The sequence below is a fragment of the Notolabrus celidotus genome, chromosome 1, assembly GCF_009762535.1.
Source record: "Notolabrus celidotus isolate fNotCel1 chromosome 1, fNotCel1.pri, whole genome shotgun sequence".
Lineage (NCBI taxonomy): Eukaryota > Metazoa > Chordata > Actinopteri > Labriformes > Labridae > Notolabrus > Notolabrus celidotus.
The window spans coordinates 24,142,954-24,159,890 of NC_048272.1; the positions used below are offsets into that span (position 1 = coordinate 24,142,954).

Genomic DNA, 16,937 nt, shown 5'->3' on the forward strand with positions numbered 1-16,937 from the left:
TCTTGACTTTTAATTAATGTATGAACGTTTGGCTTCATTAAATCAAAGGGAGGTCAGATTGCAGACCACAGCAGATAGACAGATGGGATCCGTCTAAGGACACTTCTGCGGGGCAGATTCTTTACAACATCGGGGCTTTGACCTCAATGACATGCTGTATTTTCATAAGATTAAAGTCTCTCACCTGTTATGGGCAAATCAAACAACATTTTACAGAGATAAAAAATGAAGGCTCCACTGTATCAAGGAACAGCTTGTGTACAGGTCTAGTGGTAATTTTGCAAAGAAGCCATTAAAGACCTACAGTATTTAATTAGCTGTTAATCTGAAAGAGATCTGAGCCCGCTCACTGATCAGCTGCTTTAATCCCTTGGATAGTGGATAGTAATAATGCCAGGCCACACTGTGTGACAGTTAAAGTGAACTGCTTAATCTTGAGCAGTGTATCTGCTTCCTGTTGCCTCACCTCTCGCAGCCTGCTCTCCAGCTCCAGCAGACGGGTCCTCTTGGTCTGCTCCTGCTGACTCATCTTCTCCAGGTGCTCTTCCAGTTTGGCATTTTGGGCCTCCAACTTTCCTGCCTGAGACTCCAAATAGAACTTTTGCTGTCGAAGCTCTGAAATCATCTCCTCCTGAGCTTTCCTGACAAAAATAAACACACATGCCTTTTACATTCAATACTCAGAAACAGACATTTTTTTCAAATGCAAGTCAGAACAAGCAAGCTGATGTGCCATGGCTTATTCCCTCCAGCAAATAAAACCTTGTAAAAAAAAACAGTGACAACATTTATGTCATGGCTAACACAAGAATGTCAAAATGTTGTTATACCATGTTGGATAAGTTGAAGCCCCACTTAACCATAGACTGTATAGAAGTAGCAGTATCCGTGACGTCACCCATCTGTTTCTGAAGAGCTGTTTTGAGGCCAATCATCGACGGAAGCCATATTGCTGCTGTCAAGCGATTGTGACGTAAAGAGGCGGGCTTTGAGCCTCCTCGCCAACAGCTACAGTGTTCCCGCCTGTCAATCAAGTCAGCTGTGCCTCTCATTGGAAGACTCGTAATCTCAATAACTTCGAAATTGACGCGTTAGAAAAAAATTCACCCCCCCTACAGTGTGTGCCGATTGTGAAATGATCTATCCAGACTACACTCGTCTTTTGTACCAGGCTGTAAACATGTTTATTTCTGCTGTAAGGATCAGCTTTATGAATTGGTGTGTATGTGGTTTCCGGTACTTCCGGAGCCAGCCTCAAGCGGATCCTTGATGAACTGCAGTTTTTAGCACTCATATTTTTAGACCGGAGGTTGCCACTTGTACTTAACTCTGCTATTTATCTGGCCTGGAGATATTATCAACTTTTAAATTGAAGTGTCAGTGAAAAAAAGTTGGAGATTTATACACCTAGCAGCAAAAGTGCAACAAATGCATTTACTTCTAGATATGTTTGGGTACAGTTGATGAAACATGTACCGGTAAGTTTATATTCCCTCTCTAGCAATGTTATTCATCTCTTGAGAGAAATATGTAGCTCCCAGGCAACTAAATGATCCACCATGTTTAGGCAGCTTGTTGTTGAGGTTTACTGCTGAATATGGTGGATGGTAACATGGCTACGAGAGTGTTGCTAATGAAGTTAAGTGAATACAATTACAGGCAGAACAGCAAGGAGTTACACACCACAAGTTCAGGTGATGATTCTTTCAAGTTCATCATTGCAATCTTTTTCACACTGCACAATAGTTTAGTTGTCATAGATGTATTTGTTACAAGATCTAAACCTAAGGAATGATGAACAGCTTATTCACTCGGGAGGCTGATCGGCAATGGTGCAGGGAGATGTAATTTCACACTAATGAAGCTATTGGAGGCTGGAGGAGACAGAGTCGGTGTGGGTGGGGGCCCTCATAAAAAAATCAGTGTGGGCAGAAGGTCTAGTTAACTCACATATTCTTCTGGGTGTAGATGCTGCTGTTAGCGGCCAGCTTGTTAGCCTCTGACAGCTCAGCGATGCGCTGCTCAAGGTTCTTCATCTTGGAATCCATGGCATTAATGGTCTGTAGGAAGAGGGAGACACAATAATATTCATCCCTGAAAAACATGCTCAAATCCAAGAATACGTTCACCTTTGATTGATAGCCAAACCCTGCTGACAGTCATGGTGTGTACGCATAATTCAGCAAAACATTCTTTATAGGAAATAGAATTTTATACTGCAGAGAAATCCTATTAGAGTCCATTAAGGTGTTGCCTGAATCTTCTCCTGTCAATGTCAGATGACTGCCTCTAAAAGCTTCTTAACTGCCTCAATTCTACCGCATTAACCGATTAGGACTCGAGCCCAAGCTTTATAGTGCAACATGAAGTACACTGCAACTTAATCCAACGGTACATTCCAGTACATCTGAAGCATTTTAACAGATTACCGTGTAAAGTTAAAAAAACACCACACTGATGGAGTCTAGTTGTCCAATTCTGACACCAAATTCAGAGGATAATGAAAAAGGCATCAAACAACTGTAACACACTAAGACATACTATATGTATTGCATTGAACCTACACAGTGTCACAGGGGTATAAGAAAAATCACATTCCTTCTGTTTCTCCTGATTTTATAAAACAGAGCATGATTCAGACAGAGACAAAATGCAAAACTTCTCAGGAGATGTAAATCAGGCTCCAAGCCCACGCCTGGACTAAATGTACTGATTGCAGCTAAGATATTTTAGAAAGCTTGAAGTGTGTCTTACTGCTTTCTGTTCACTGATGAGTTTGCAGTTCTCTCTAGACTCCTCCTCCTGCAGGGCTCTTCTGGCCTCCAGGCTCTCCTTGTCAGCCAGATCAGTCTTCATCTGGGCCTCCAGAACCTTTGTCCAACAGAGCATGTGTTTATTTCATCCATTACTGTTTATTTGACATGGTTCCACTGAGGTTGAAATATGTCATTTGTTGTGCGATGAAGCAACTATTCAAGGGATATATCTAATACTGACATGGTAATAAATGTACAACCTGGTGTGGAAGCAGTAATTAGTTTGGTGTCAAAGCTTGCTGCAAAACATGTGACAGCTCGGACTTGTATGACAAAACAACACTGATTTCAAATGACAGGACTGCAAGGAGTTACTGCTCTTGCAAAATCTATATTAACTGTAAAATGCACACAACTCACTAATTCTGGTAATATAAACATATTGCCCCTGATAAATAAACCCCAAAAATAAATAATATATACCATTACTGGAAACTCTCAGATAGATTGAGTTTGTAGAAGACTGGCCCACCTTTATCTTGTCTTCAAAAAGCCTCTCCTTCTGAGTCAGCTGAGTTTCCATCCGCTGGGCCGTCGACTGGGCATCTCTGAGGTTCTCCTCTAGCTCCTGCAGAGAGTAACATTAAAGACATAACTTGACACATCTCATCAAAAATCTCACATTGAGGGTAATTCTATTCTATTTTTTTGTCTGAAACATGATGAAAACTATTATTGAACTATTAATTAACAACTGCTTGAGTTACAAAATACTGGACAGCACAACATACAGAACAACAGTGTTAAACAGTGTTAGAGCTGTTTTGAATACTACTACACTACTGACAATTATATTCAAACCAAAAGAGAGGAGGAAACTTGCACTGAAAAGCTGGAAATCCAAAAGTCGACTGAGGCGTTGCCTGTTCATGGTGACTGGTACAATTATTGGTATGTTAAAATCAATGTTTGTAAAAGACACCAGTAGACTAAAAAGCCATGCCTTAGTGCTCCGTCAGCAAATGCTTTCTAAGCACAATCCTGTGCATGTGTGCTCCAAGATAAGTGGTGACGCTGTACTGGGAGAGGGCTGCATGAATTGGAGGGGTGGGCAAGGGGGGAGAAATTAGGGGTAGAGTGGTTTAGAGTATTAGCAAGCCTTATCTGCAGCTCTCTCACCAGGATCTTTTCAGCCATCTGCTGGATCTGCTGGGATTTGGTCTGAATGTCATCTTTCAGCTTATTCTCCCGCCGCTCAACCATCTCCAGCCTCTTTACCTGGTTCTCCAGTGTCTTCCTGCCCTCCTGCTTACACAACAAAAAAAAACAGAACTTAAAGCAAATGGCAAAGAAAAGACTGCCTTGTGTTCAGATACTGTATTTAATTAAGAAACCATTATTATTTAGCACATTTCCATTATTTATTATTGCGAGTTTACTCAGGTACCTCTGTCTCCCTTAGGCGGCGTTTTAAGGTGTCACTGGAGTCGGTTTTGCCTCGAAGGCGCTCCAGGTCTCGTTCCAGTCGCTCTTTGGCCTGCCGTACATTCTGCAGCAGCTCAGTGGCTTCTGTGCTCGCTTTCACTGCCTGTGGGAGGTCAAGAGGTCAAAGGCTGTTAGTGCATCACAAGACAGTCCTCTTTATATGCTCTGGCAATTCATACTTGTAAAGACAATCACAAACCTAAACTGAGGATAAGAACAGATGATAAATAAATTGTATTCACTTGGTTTAAAAAGCATTTCATTTGGTGGAAAATATGATGCCTGAATAGTTACATAAACATTTCTCACTACATGTTGAAAGTAGACAAGACAATTATAGATTTACCTTGGACAGTTTGTCTTGCAGCTCCTGGATTTTCACCTGCTGCTCAGCATTGGTCTGAAGATAAAAAACAGATGGATTTCACCTAGGAAACTTGATTTTAAACAGCCTGGAGCTTGTAGATTAAACTGATGGGTCTGACTTGATACCTTCTCTAGTTTGGAGAGAAGTTCCTCCACATCAGCTTTGCCTTGTTCTTTAGCCTGAAAATAATTGGCATAGAGTAGACACTGATCAATAAGGTACAATCCACACACAAAAGAACAGGAAGAGCAGCCTGGGCAAACGTTTCCAATACACTTCCCATAGTTCCCACAGCATTCCCAAGAGCTTCCAGGTTATGGATTGTATCATGTAAATTGGCTCTTCAGCATGTTTTTCCACACATTTCCTTTACATAACCAGTATGTATCTGATGTGTAAACGTACTTTCTGGATTCTCTGCTGATACTCCACAGCTTTCCTTTTGAGGTCCTCGCCTGTTTGTCTGGAGTCTCTGAGTTCAGATTCATAGAGGTCACTGCGGCGTCGAGCAGCTGACAGGTCCTCCTCTAGCTGCCTGATGGTCACCTGCATCTCCTCCAGCTGAGCATGGTACTCCTGAGACCATTAAAAAGCACACAGCGAACATCAGTGGGGAAATTATTTATGATGATTTGAGGTTAAGTTTTCTCACAGTTAAACCCCTGATGTAGCACTTTTTGTCCTATGTAGAACACCATGTTGTATATTGAAGTGAACCATTGATTGCATCATGACATTTCAGTCATTTATATTTTAAAACATGCCTGAGGACTTCGGGCTGTGATCTCACTAATTCTGTACAAGCTTGGGACAAACTGCTGTTGTCATCTTAGCAACAAGATCAGCTGTTTGTCTCTTGTTTTAAAGAAGAATAAAACGACTTAGTCTGAAAACCTCCAGCAGGGTTTTATGTTTGTTTTGACAAGAAAAAACAGCAGCAGGGGTTTTGTGAGACACAGCATGAACAGTGGAACCAAGCCCTTAATGCAGGCAACAATTGCTGCCAATGCTATACAGACAAAGATAAACTTCACAGATCTGCTGACTGTGTTTCATTGTGCTGTGATCTATAGGAGCTGCAGTGCACTGCAGCAATGAACATTTATCCCTAAAAGTGTCAAAATTAAATGAAACAACTCAAGGATCACAAAGTTACAGCTGTAGTTGCAACTGTACTAAGGTTTCTAAGATGTAATGTGAGAGGAGAAATAACTGCTTTAGCTGATAAAAAAACCTGATGTTACTAAACTCTGCCCTCCTTCATTTCCTGTGTTCAAAAACTGATAAACAAAAGAATAAAACAGTTAAATAAGACTACTTGAATGTGTCTTAATCACCAGGGATGAAATCCCTAATCGGTTATAGAGCAGAATTTCTTGTTGTTTTAACATTTACAAGTAAAACTTTAATCCAGGATTTTAATCATTAGTGTTTATTAGAAAACTGTTCCTGCTGTGTATTATTCCCCCGGGAAGAAGTAGAGAAAATTTCCTGAGCAATGATCAAAGTCTCCTCCAGATTGTACCTTGCAGGAATGCCATCTGTAGAGATGACCTTAATGTGAGCCGAGGACGAGGGAGTCCTCAAAGGGGAAGCCCTCTCTGTGTAACAGGGACATACTAGTAGTAGAGTAGAGCAAAATCTGCCTGTGGCTTAAGCTCCACCTTTATCAGCTTCTGTAGTCAGAAGAAGATACTGCAGAATGTCTTTCCTCAAATAGGGTGACAGCTTTGAGAAGACAATATAGATGCATTTTTCAGCCTCCACTTTTATTCTAAATCCCTTGAAGTGTTTCTAAAAAAAATCTCTGGATGCACCATATCATTATCATGATGAGGAGGAGGGGACAGAGGACCATGGGAATGAGAAGATTTACATACTTGCTCTTTAATTTCCTGCAGCTTGTTGCTCTGTTCGCGAATATCGTGCAGCAGCTGCATGGCCTTGTCATCCTCTCTGGAGACTTCCACACGTGCCTCTTCCAAGCTCCGCTTTAGGCTCTACAAACACAGAAAAATCAAGGCTGCAGTTCAGTCAAATCCATACTCTTTTATTAAGGTGTGGAAGGAAGTGGCACATAGGTAGACCAAAGAGAGAAAAAAACACAAAGCTATGTCAGATTGTTATTGTTATTTTTTTATTCTTCAACATATACTCAGACTGCCAGTTGTTATTATGACTCACACTGCATTCGGTAATGTAGGTGGCGAGGTCTTGCTCTAGAATGCCCCTCTGAGTCTCAGATGCCTTCAGCTCCACATCCTTCTGGTGGAGAACTGACTCCAGGTCAGTCATTTTACGCTGGAACCTGGAGATCTCCTGCTCCATCTGAATCCACCAGTGGAAAGAGAAATGATAGACCAATCACTGCAGCTTAACTGGAGGTTAACACATTTATAATAGTTAGTAGATGCTAATTATTTATGTAACATCTGATGCCTCAAAGGCAGCAGATATAATACTCATTCAGTGGTGAGTTAAACCAGAAAAAAAAAGGTTCATTAGTCCTGCATTGTGATATGCTAGCTGATTAATCCAATTAAAAAACCAACTCGAAATGTTTTTAGAAATCATGGTTGTACTGTTGACACAAAACAAGCTTCACTTGGATTCATACAGCAGCAACAGAAGCCTGCTTGATCTGTGTTCAGTCAAAAAGGAAAAAAAGAAAAGAAATGCAGGACATCTGGTAACACAAAAAACAATATGGAATCATTTTTGCTCAAAACAAAGTGCCACAATATGGAGCTACAAAAAAACCTTACACTTTCCAATCTACCAACTGTGCTCTTACTCCAGTCCCCTATTTCTTGATTGGTGGAGATGCTTTCGTCTTTCATAAAACTGACGTTGTCAAAGAGGCTGATGATGAGACACTGGTAAAAGAAAAGGGCTCAAACCAAACGCACTCTCACCTTGTGACATTTGTCTTGAGTTTCTTGTAGTTCTCTGCTTTTAATGTGTAACTTCTTTTCCATAGAGTTGGTCTTAGCAGGGGAGTTAAGGCCTGCTGACACCGCCCTGAGGGGAGAGACACATGTAGAGATGGTCTTTATGACTATTTCAGTAAAAATCTTTGTTCCTCATATGGCATGGTACTTTGATAAATTTGGTGCACATGTATCGTTTACTAGGGGTGTCCCGATCTGATATTGATATCGGTCCAATATCAGCAAAAAAAAACAGTATCGGATTACATTGACCTCCAATATAAGCATCCCCATACAAGCAGTTAACTCCAGACTCCGCTCCAGCACTTCTATTCAGCAGCACCTGGATCCAGCATGCAGAACCCACGTGATCACATATTCATTATCGATTAAACTATACATAATATAATAATAAATGGGTTAGTTTTTCTCATACCTACTGTTGCTGACTATTGTTCTCTGTTTGAGTAATATCACTTGATAAAGCTTTTTCTAACATTCCATACTACAAAATAAGTAATAAAAGTATGTATGATTCGTGCTAATATCAGTATCGGCCAATACTCAAGGCTGCAATATCCGTATGGGAAGTGAAAAGGTTGTATTGAGACACCCCTATTGTTTACTGCTGTAGACTACCTTAAGAGGTCAGAGTCACTGGATACCAACAAACTAAGATCATATTTGCAATTTTTCTAAACATATTCTCTGCTGTGGAAGTGAAAAGAGTACATTTAAAATACCACAAATTCTCTATTCGTGCCAGCGAATCAGAAAGGGGTAATTAACAATCTCATACCATGACAAAGAGCTGTCAAACAGCAACAGCAAGCCTTGCTAGTATCATAGCTGTAATTAATTTGGCTGAAATGCAGACACAACACCCACACATCAAAAATGAGCAACAGACAGAGAGAAAAATAGAGTGTGTACAAGTATGCATTGACTACAGTTTCCTTTTTATGGAAAGCTCTGAGGAATATGTGGTGGTTAGATTATGGCTACCAACAAGGTTCAAATCTGGTGAAGCTTATTAAGTAAAAGGAGCCTAATTCATTGTATTTATAAGAGTTCTTTTGTAAAGAAACAGACTACATGATCAACAAAGCAGCTTAGTCCCTTGAGTAATTGCTGTTTTCCTGACAAAATAATGTGACGGGAGAATTTAGGTGATGCTTTGCTTTGGATTGGTTTGCCAAGGGCTCTGGAGTGAGTCTGATGCACTCATTTCTCTGCTTTATGTAAGGGGGGGGGGATTGTTTTGTTTTTTAACATTCTTTAGGAATAATTTAGAGGGAAAAAAAAACAATCTTCACATTCCTCTTGATAAGCCTGAAGACAACTCTGAAATATTAGTGTTGTAAATAAATGAATGGGTCTGCATGAATGAGTTCACAAATATTGCAGAGGGATCTTTTTAATAAAGTTGACTCAGACTGAGTCACAGTGTTAAAAATAATCTGAAAGCAAGCAGCACTGCTCTCTTTCGCCTCTGCATCGAGAAATATCCCCGATCCCGATAAACACACAAACACACACACACACACACACACACACACACACACACACACACACACACACAGAAAATCACAACAGAAACAGCAACACCCCATCCAGCCTTTCTCACAGGAATCTAGATTAAATGAAGAGGCGTTCCAGGGAGCTGAATCTGTGCCAATTAAAAACTGATGTTAGACAGCAAAATTCATTAAAGTTCTTCAGTGCTGAGCTGAACAGTTTTGGGAGTCTACTGTAGGGTATTTCTGGATTAAGTCTTCATTTCTTCCACTTATCTGTGTGAAAGAAGTGGGAAATTTGAACTCTAAGTGGGCATTTGGGATGGATGGATGGATTTCCCACTCGACTTCCGCCATTTCTTTTACGCTGCTTTAAATGAACATATCACAGTCGTGTTTTGAAGGTCAATATTTCATCAACATCTGTTCTGCTTAAAACATTGTGTAGGTTTTGACAAGAGAAAAAGCCAGGCCTCTCTGTTCGTAACTGGGGATCTTGGTAGTTGTCTTGTCTCTTCACTCTGGGGGGAAAATAAATGAGTAGCCAGTGCAGGCTGCATTATTAAATAGTATCAAGCAGAGGTGTGAACATGAGGAATGTATGCTGGTTGAAGATTCTTTTGCAGCACTGATTGACTGAGTAAACGAAAACAACAGTACACATGTAATCACAGATCAAACACACAAAAGAAGCACAAACAAAACAAATAGCCTAACACACAACAGGTATAAAAATTAGAGATAGACCGATATTTCTTTTTTCAGGGCCGATACAGATTATTAGTAGTCAAGGAGGCCGATAACCCATACTTGGAGCCAATATTCATTTGCAGTAAATGGGAAAATATTGGCATCAAAATTTTGAATAGTACAAAATCCAACACTTAACTTTGGTTGAATGCCTTTAAGCATATGTTTATTTAACAGCTTTTCAGATTTGCAACATGTTAAAGGTTTTTTTTTTATCTTAGACAATAGACATCTTTGTTTTATAATTCAAACAAAAAATGCAGGGAGCTCCCAGGCTCAGCAGCATGTCTTATAAAGTTAAATGAAAACTTAATCAAATAAATAGCTCCCTAAAGTTTTCTACAGTAAATAAAGTTTTACAAAATGTCAATATAACTGAAATGTTAATCTTTCACTTATCTTTGTTTTATGGGGATATTTCAGTGTTTTTGAGGTAGGGTTATGAGTTTTAAATCACTAGTAATTGTAGGGGCCACAACAGATGCTGCTCAGCTCGTCCCCTGCAATGAGAAACTGCAGGGAGAAATGGAACGCAAGCTAGGCTACGGTCATTTCTGCCACATGATTGAACAATTTTTTTTACAACCCGAGCACTCACTTTGGTTTAGGTGTATGCTCTACTTGGAGTTACCTGGTGCGGCTGCATCAGAGCCAAAATAACCCAGTTTTAAAGTGACCTCTTATCGGCCGTTGGATTTTTAAAAAAGGCCGATGCCAATATGCATCAAAATGCTGAATATCGGCGCTGATAATCAAGCCAGCCGATAATCGGCCTATCCTTAACAAAAATAAAGGAAAAATTGATTCTGTTAAAAGAGTGGAAAACTACCTCTGATGGATTCTGTTATTGTAGTTATGTGTTGCACCAAACTACATAAAAAGCATCTTTAAGAAACCATAATAACCAAATGAATACGTTCAGTCATTAAAAGAGTGTGTACCACAGTCAAATATAATGAGTTGTTGATATCAATAAATGTTTCCAAACCAAATCTATAAAAGTTATTCAGTAAAAAGTTGAAACTTTTGCCAGTAGAGCATGAACGTTCATAACATCTAAGAATTCAGAGTCAACTAACAAAGTTCTGTTTCCTTTTTAATATTGCTTTTTACTTATCAGTATTGTATGAGCTGGTACTTAACCTTATTAATGTGATCGACATAAACATTCTAGTATCAAATGTCAGTTTTCATGTAAGGTGACAAAAGGATCAAAGCACAAATCTGACCAGTGTGGCCAAAACTACCGAGAAACAAAGTAGAAAACAACACATCATCATTTCTAAAAGTTGTACCATGAACCTCCACTAGGTGACGCTAGATAAGGGTATTGATTGATTCAAAAGGGGCTTAATGGAATATAAATTAGCCATTTTTGTAACTTCTTTGTCATTTACTTTTTGCCCCTTATGTCCTTATAAATGATTCGGACTGATGGTTGCAGTAGAGGAAAGGTCAGAGGGTGATTAAAAACAAAGAGTCCTCCACCAGAGACCATGAACGTCCCCTGCAGGTCTTTAAATTGGGCCTTGAGTTGCTGAGATACTGTGTTTAAGAAGAAATCCTGACCAGATGATGGGACCACATTAAAAAAGCAATCCCTAAATTATAAGAAATTATCCTTTGAGGACTATGAATATCTATTTATTGGCCATCTGGCAGCTTGCATTCATGGAAACCTGATCAGCAGTTACTTAATAACATGTTAGATATCCGACCATCTGACACTAAAAGCAGGGATACACTAAAAAAACTTGTTTAAGTGCACTTTTTCCTCAACACACTAAAATTACTGACTCACCCCAAAATCCTCAAAAATGCAGATTTCTTAAGGGATTTCAAGACACAGATGTTTAAAGCCTCCACTGAAGCCACCTTGAAAGGCTGATTTTCTGACATTAAACCGTGGGTAGCTGCATATGAATTTGAGGCGAGCTGTTAAGGGGATTTTGTTGTTGTGTTTTGCTAATGAGGAGACAGGCAGACAAGTTCACAAAGAATGAAAGAAAAAAACAGCAGGTTCCCCCAAAACAAATGATTAACAACTCATTCAGGCTGGGCCTGGGTTCATTCAGTTCTTTTAATGAAGAATGTGTACGCACATATGCACACACACACACACACACACACACACACACACACACACACACACACACACACACACACACACACACACACACACACACACACACACACACACACACACACACACACACACACACACACACACACACACACACACACACACACACACACACACACACACACACACACACACAAATCTGACAAAGTCTATGAGCTCCTCTTGATCAAATGCAGCAAAGGAAACGACTGGCTTCAGTTAAAAACCATGAGCAGATGACTGATGGTGTAACAGCAAGGGACAGAGACATTAGAAGAGAGAGAGAAAAAAAGAGAGGAGGAGATGAGACGGGTAAAGATGGGGGTGGGGACTGGGAAAGGAAAAAAAAAAAAAAAACATCACATTGTAACCATAGAAATAGATTTTCTCCCCCAATCTGAGCTCTTATCCTTTTCTCTGTCTAATCTGCCAACGCTTTTTCCTTCCCTTTCTGTTGCTGCCGCAGCTGTCATGATCCGCAGTCTCCAGGACCATTAACCTGCTAGTGCACTGCCACGGGGCTGCAGAAATGAAACCCATTCTCATGCATTATAATCAGAGGTTAAGAAGCCAAACACCATTAGGGATAATTACCAGCCCCCAAAACCCATGCTGTAAAAGTCAGGAGCCCCATTATGCCGCACAGTAACAGAGAAAGCACAATAACAGCAGCGAGGGTGGGAGTGTGTCTGTGTCTGGGGTTCCACCTCTCAGCAAACCTCATTGACACATTCAGCCGCATACCAATCAGCGCCGATGGCAAGATAACGACAGCTCACATCCTCTTGTCCATTCACTTGATCTATCTCTGCATCAGATCAAGTATGTGTGATCCTGGAGCAGAAAATCAGGAATCAGAGGAAGAGAGCACCAGGGAACAGGGAGATCCCTTCCCTCCCTCTCCCCTTGTCTGACACAGCATATGGCCAAACCCATTTTGGCCCTGACAGGCACAACACTAATGACAGGGACTCACACGTACTGCTCAGGGCACCATACTGGGTCACCCAAAACATAGCTGCTGTCGTGGTAATGCAGAGTCAAATAGCAGAACAGTGTTTAACTGATAAAGGTGTGTTAGAGAGGTGTGTGCAGGAGGTCTCTGCACTGAGGGGTCGTCTTTGATAGAAAAGACAAACAATGCAGAGTAAACAGGTAGCACTTACTCAGTTTTTGCCAACGTCGTCAACGCTCTGCTGAAGAACCAGCCTAGAAAAGGCAGATCCTGGCCCTGGAAGCCCACTGGCAGAGCTCCTCGCTGGGCTGCTGAGGCTGGCCGGGGGGCTGCCTGCTCCGGCTCCTCAAAATTAGAGGTGTCATCTTCAGCGTGCAACGCAGGAACAAAAGGCGGGAGAACTGCAGGAGGAAGGATGAGAGGAGGAAGTAAGAGAAGGCAGGGAATAGAAGGGAAGCGGCGATGAATGAACTCGTGAAAAATAAAAGAAAACTGGAAAAAATAAAAATAACACAACAAGGAAAAAGGGGAGAGAAAGGAAGGGAGGAGGAACACAGCAAAGCAGAGGGAGCCTGGAGTGCGGTAAGTCGCGCGTTGATGCACATGCTGCCTCTCTGTCCCTCCCTCCCTCCTCCTTGCTCGCTCACTCTCTCATATACACATGCTCACTTGCTCTCCCTCACTGCAGCAGAGCAAGCTAATCAGCTGGAGCAAAGCTGAAGGATAAATCACTATCTGTGTCTAATTATCTACATACCAAGTCTGTATTTTAAATCAAATCATCCTTCTTTATTATTCTGTTTTTATATTGTATATGATATCTGTAACAAAAGGACAATACATTTGGATAATTAACATTCTAGTTAAAAATCAATAAATCTCCTCTGGAGTAAACACACAGGCAGAAACGCTGCAGCATTTCAAACACTTTATCAAAGTTCACTGATAATCAGGAGGATTTAAAAAAAACAATTAGATTAATTAATATCCATCGCTGATAGGAGCACTCAATAGGGAAAAGCTGCTCATAGGTAGTGACCAGCATAACAATGTTTGCTTCAGAGTCACAAAAAGAGAGGATTAATCATCTGGCAACACAAGGTTTTCTGCACAACAAACTAAACACTCCTCACACCTGCAGCGAAATGTTTTGAATCACGGTACCAGTGAAGAGCTGCTGCTGCTTTTTAATGTGGCCATGCTTCAATGAAAACATCCATCAATGTGGACGTTACAGAATCATTTTCCCACAGCTGCTCAGGCTCAAAATGTCAAACTCTTTGTCATTCAGAGCAGTGTCTCGCACTTGATGGCAACAATGACGTGCAACAAACGCACCTGTACATCCAACACGGTGAGCGTGTGTGTGCGTAAAAGATCTGTGCTGCATCTGTTGAAAAGCGGATGAGTTGCAGATCTTTACTCTGTCTGCATCGCTTCTCGTATCTGCCACCCTCCCATTCTCCTCCTCAGGAAAGAGCTGGCCTGCTGCCAATGGCACACAGCATCTCATTATTTTACTACCGACAACACTGTGGGAAACACAACCCCTGTTTGTTGTTTATGTGCTACCACGCACACACAGAACACTGAAATTCATTATTGACAACATTAATATTTGAAAGGTTGTTTTGTATCATCCTTTTCAGTAACTCAAATACAGCTGCTCCGTTTAATTTCGAGCTAAATTGAGCATTTTTCACTTTTAAGAAAGAAGAAAAGAGTCTCAAGGGAGAAGAGTCTTCTCACCTTGTCTTAAGTTGTTCCAGTCGACGCTGGAGAAGAAAGAGTGACAGCGGAGTCCCTGGAAACCCAGCCTCTCTTTGGCTCCACACAGCAATCTCTGCAGTAGGTCTACAAACTGCTTACTGACTTGCGGCGCCGCCGGAAACTTAAGGAAATGCTAGGGGCGAAATGTGGATGTAGATTCATTACATAATGCAAAGAATGATCAGAATTTCCTTCAGTTAATTCAGACTGCACATTTTTATTGATTTAACTGGGGATGACAAGTAGACAATTTAACTCCAGACCACTATGAATTAGATATAACCAGTGGAAAGTGTCAGTACAAGTCTTCTTGACAGTTTATGTACCTCAAAGTTGAAGATGTTGTTGATTGTTTTGGCAGAAGTGCCACCAGAAAAAGGCGACCTGGAATAAATCATCTCATAGGCTATGACCCCAAGAGACCACCAGTCACACTCAACCCCGTAGGAGTTGTTGGAGCCCCCATTCATAGCTGCCAGAACCTCAGGCGACAGGAAGTCCTGAGTTCCAACCGGCACTGTGGGAGCTGCAACCTGAAGACACATGAATAAAACACAATGATGTCACTTTGAAGCACATTAAAGTAATAGCAAACTCTGTAATCTACTTACTGTTTTGTTAGCAGTCAGCCTGGCAGCTGATCCGAAGTCTGCCAGCTTAATGTGACCAGTCCGATCGATGAGAACGTTCTCTGGTTTGACATCTCTGCAAGTGGATAGTTTAGAAGGGATTTGATAGTGCTTTTACAGAGCTGTTTGTAGCCCGAGTACTGTTATATGTCTGCCACTCTGATGATAATGGAATACATTTGTAAACTCCAGCAATGTTTTTGTGTTACATAACTCACACTCAGTGCTTCAGGTTAAATTACAATGCTTCATTTCTCATGTCCAGTCAATGTTTTCCTGAATTATGAGCATTTGGCCCTCAAGTGAAAACAAAAAGGCAAACAAAGAATAATATTTAGGGAGGATTTAAGAGTACAAATCTCAAATTAGGATGCCTCGCTCTGCTTCCATTGTTGCTTTATTACTCAAAGCCTTGAAACTCCCTTCCTTTATCCTTGAGAGGTTGAATTCTGTAGCTGGTGTTGTACCTGTGGACGTAGCCCAGCAAGTGAACAGCATGAATGGCCTCCACTAGCTCAGCTAAATAAAACTGAGCCATGGACTCATCGAACTGATCCTCGTATCGGTTCAGCAAGGACATCAGGTCACCGCCCGGCAAGTACTCCATCGCCTGCAAACACATTGGTCTGTAGTCAGAATCATGAAACTATGACTCACACTTCAAATTGAAAAGACTGTGTGATTATAATTATCAGTTACCACCGGCTGCTAAAACATTCATGAATACCTATAGATTGTTCTATATTTAGAAATAAACAAAGCAACGAGTGAAGGAGAATGTTTGTCTGTGAGCTGACATCAAAGCTCTTTTCAGCTGAAGCTTATAGGGTAGATCTTCTCATTATGGATTCAGTTATGCAACACAGGGTAGTATTGCAGATTTATCTGTGATACTGCAGTCAAAAGATGAGTCTTCAGGAGCTAAAAATACACCTAAAACGACTGCACTAGCCTTGTGTGTCTGCAATCAGGAGGTAAAACAAGACATTATTAAAAGCAGCATGCCACAACAACATCAAAACAACAACAACAAGATGTGTCTTTAGGATGTGCAAAGTTTGCAAATCATCATATCAACCGCGTCGTGTTTGACAGGGTTTGCATTCGTCGCTTGCAACCTTAGGTGAAAACCATTGGTCAGGACTGATTTGAGCTATATGGTTGCAGCCATACAGCCATAACAGGCGAGAGTCCCTGGTGCATGAATGGTCGGCGAGTGTGAATGAAGGGGAGCATTCTCCAGTGTTACCTAGCAACAGGGAGACTGGGTGCCTCTCTGACACACGGATAAAGATGGATGCTTTGTATTTTCCTCCATGCTCAGTTAGGGAGCAGGGGGAGACAGAGGGGGGAGAGAAAAGAAAGGTGGATGAAGAACTGGTGAAATACATGCAGGGGGGCATGAAGAAAGGAACGAGGAGGTTAGTGATAGAAAAACAAAAGCAGAGTTTAAGAGTTGAAGGTTTGGATATGCAGGATATGTGTTTTTCTTACACCCCATACCAGCCTAACAGGTCATCAGGGAAAATATAGATTCTTTGTGAGGTTAATAGTCTTCAGGATAATTACACTGGATGTTCTCTGTGGGAAGAAAATTGACACTGTGCTACATGGCTGACGATTAAGCTATTTGAGGGACATTAACATTGCGGGATA

General features: G+C 41.0%; 1 protein-coding gene across 12 annotated transcripts in view; it reads right to left on the minus strand.

Annotated features, from left to right (window-relative positions):
* cita (citron rho-interacting serine/threonine kinase a) overlaps window positions 1-16,937 on the minus strand; it is a 44,972-nt gene that overhangs the window by 19,220 nt on the left and 8,815 nt on the right. For 8 of the 12 annotated variants that reach the window (XM_034680062.1, XM_034680037.1, XM_034680021.1 and 5 more), the window contains exons 6-22: window positions 15,749-15,891; window positions 15,264-15,357; window positions 14,979-15,185; window positions 14,632-14,785; window positions 13,094-13,283; window positions 7,524-7,629; window positions 6,793-6,936; window positions 6,489-6,608; window positions 5,014-5,184; window positions 4,734-4,787; window positions 4,588-4,641; window positions 4,204-4,344; window positions 3,936-4,064; window positions 3,289-3,384; window positions 2,755-2,871; window positions 1,951-2,060; window positions 467-641 (exon numbers count right to left, since the gene is read on the minus strand). In XM_034680062.1, coding sequence (XP_034535953.1) covers window positions 467-641; window positions 1,951-2,060; window positions 2,755-2,871; window positions 3,289-3,384; window positions 3,936-4,064; window positions 4,204-4,344; window positions 4,588-4,641; window positions 4,734-4,787; window positions 5,014-5,184; window positions 6,489-6,608; window positions 6,793-6,936; window positions 7,524-7,629; window positions 13,094-13,283; window positions 14,632-14,785; window positions 14,979-15,185; window positions 15,264-15,357; window positions 15,749-15,891 — 2,205 coding nt within the window. The remainder of the gene's footprint in view (window positions 1-466; window positions 642-1,950; window positions 2,061-2,754; window positions 2,872-3,288; window positions 3,385-3,935; window positions 4,065-4,203; window positions 4,345-4,587; window positions 4,642-4,733; window positions 4,788-5,013; window positions 5,185-6,488; window positions 6,609-6,792; window positions 6,937-7,523; window positions 7,630-13,093; window positions 13,284-14,631; window positions 14,786-14,978; window positions 15,186-15,263; window positions 15,358-15,748; window positions 15,892-16,937) is intronic. The other 4 variants (XM_034680070.1, XM_034680028.1, XM_034679999.1 and 1 more) reach the window with 1 other exon arrangement.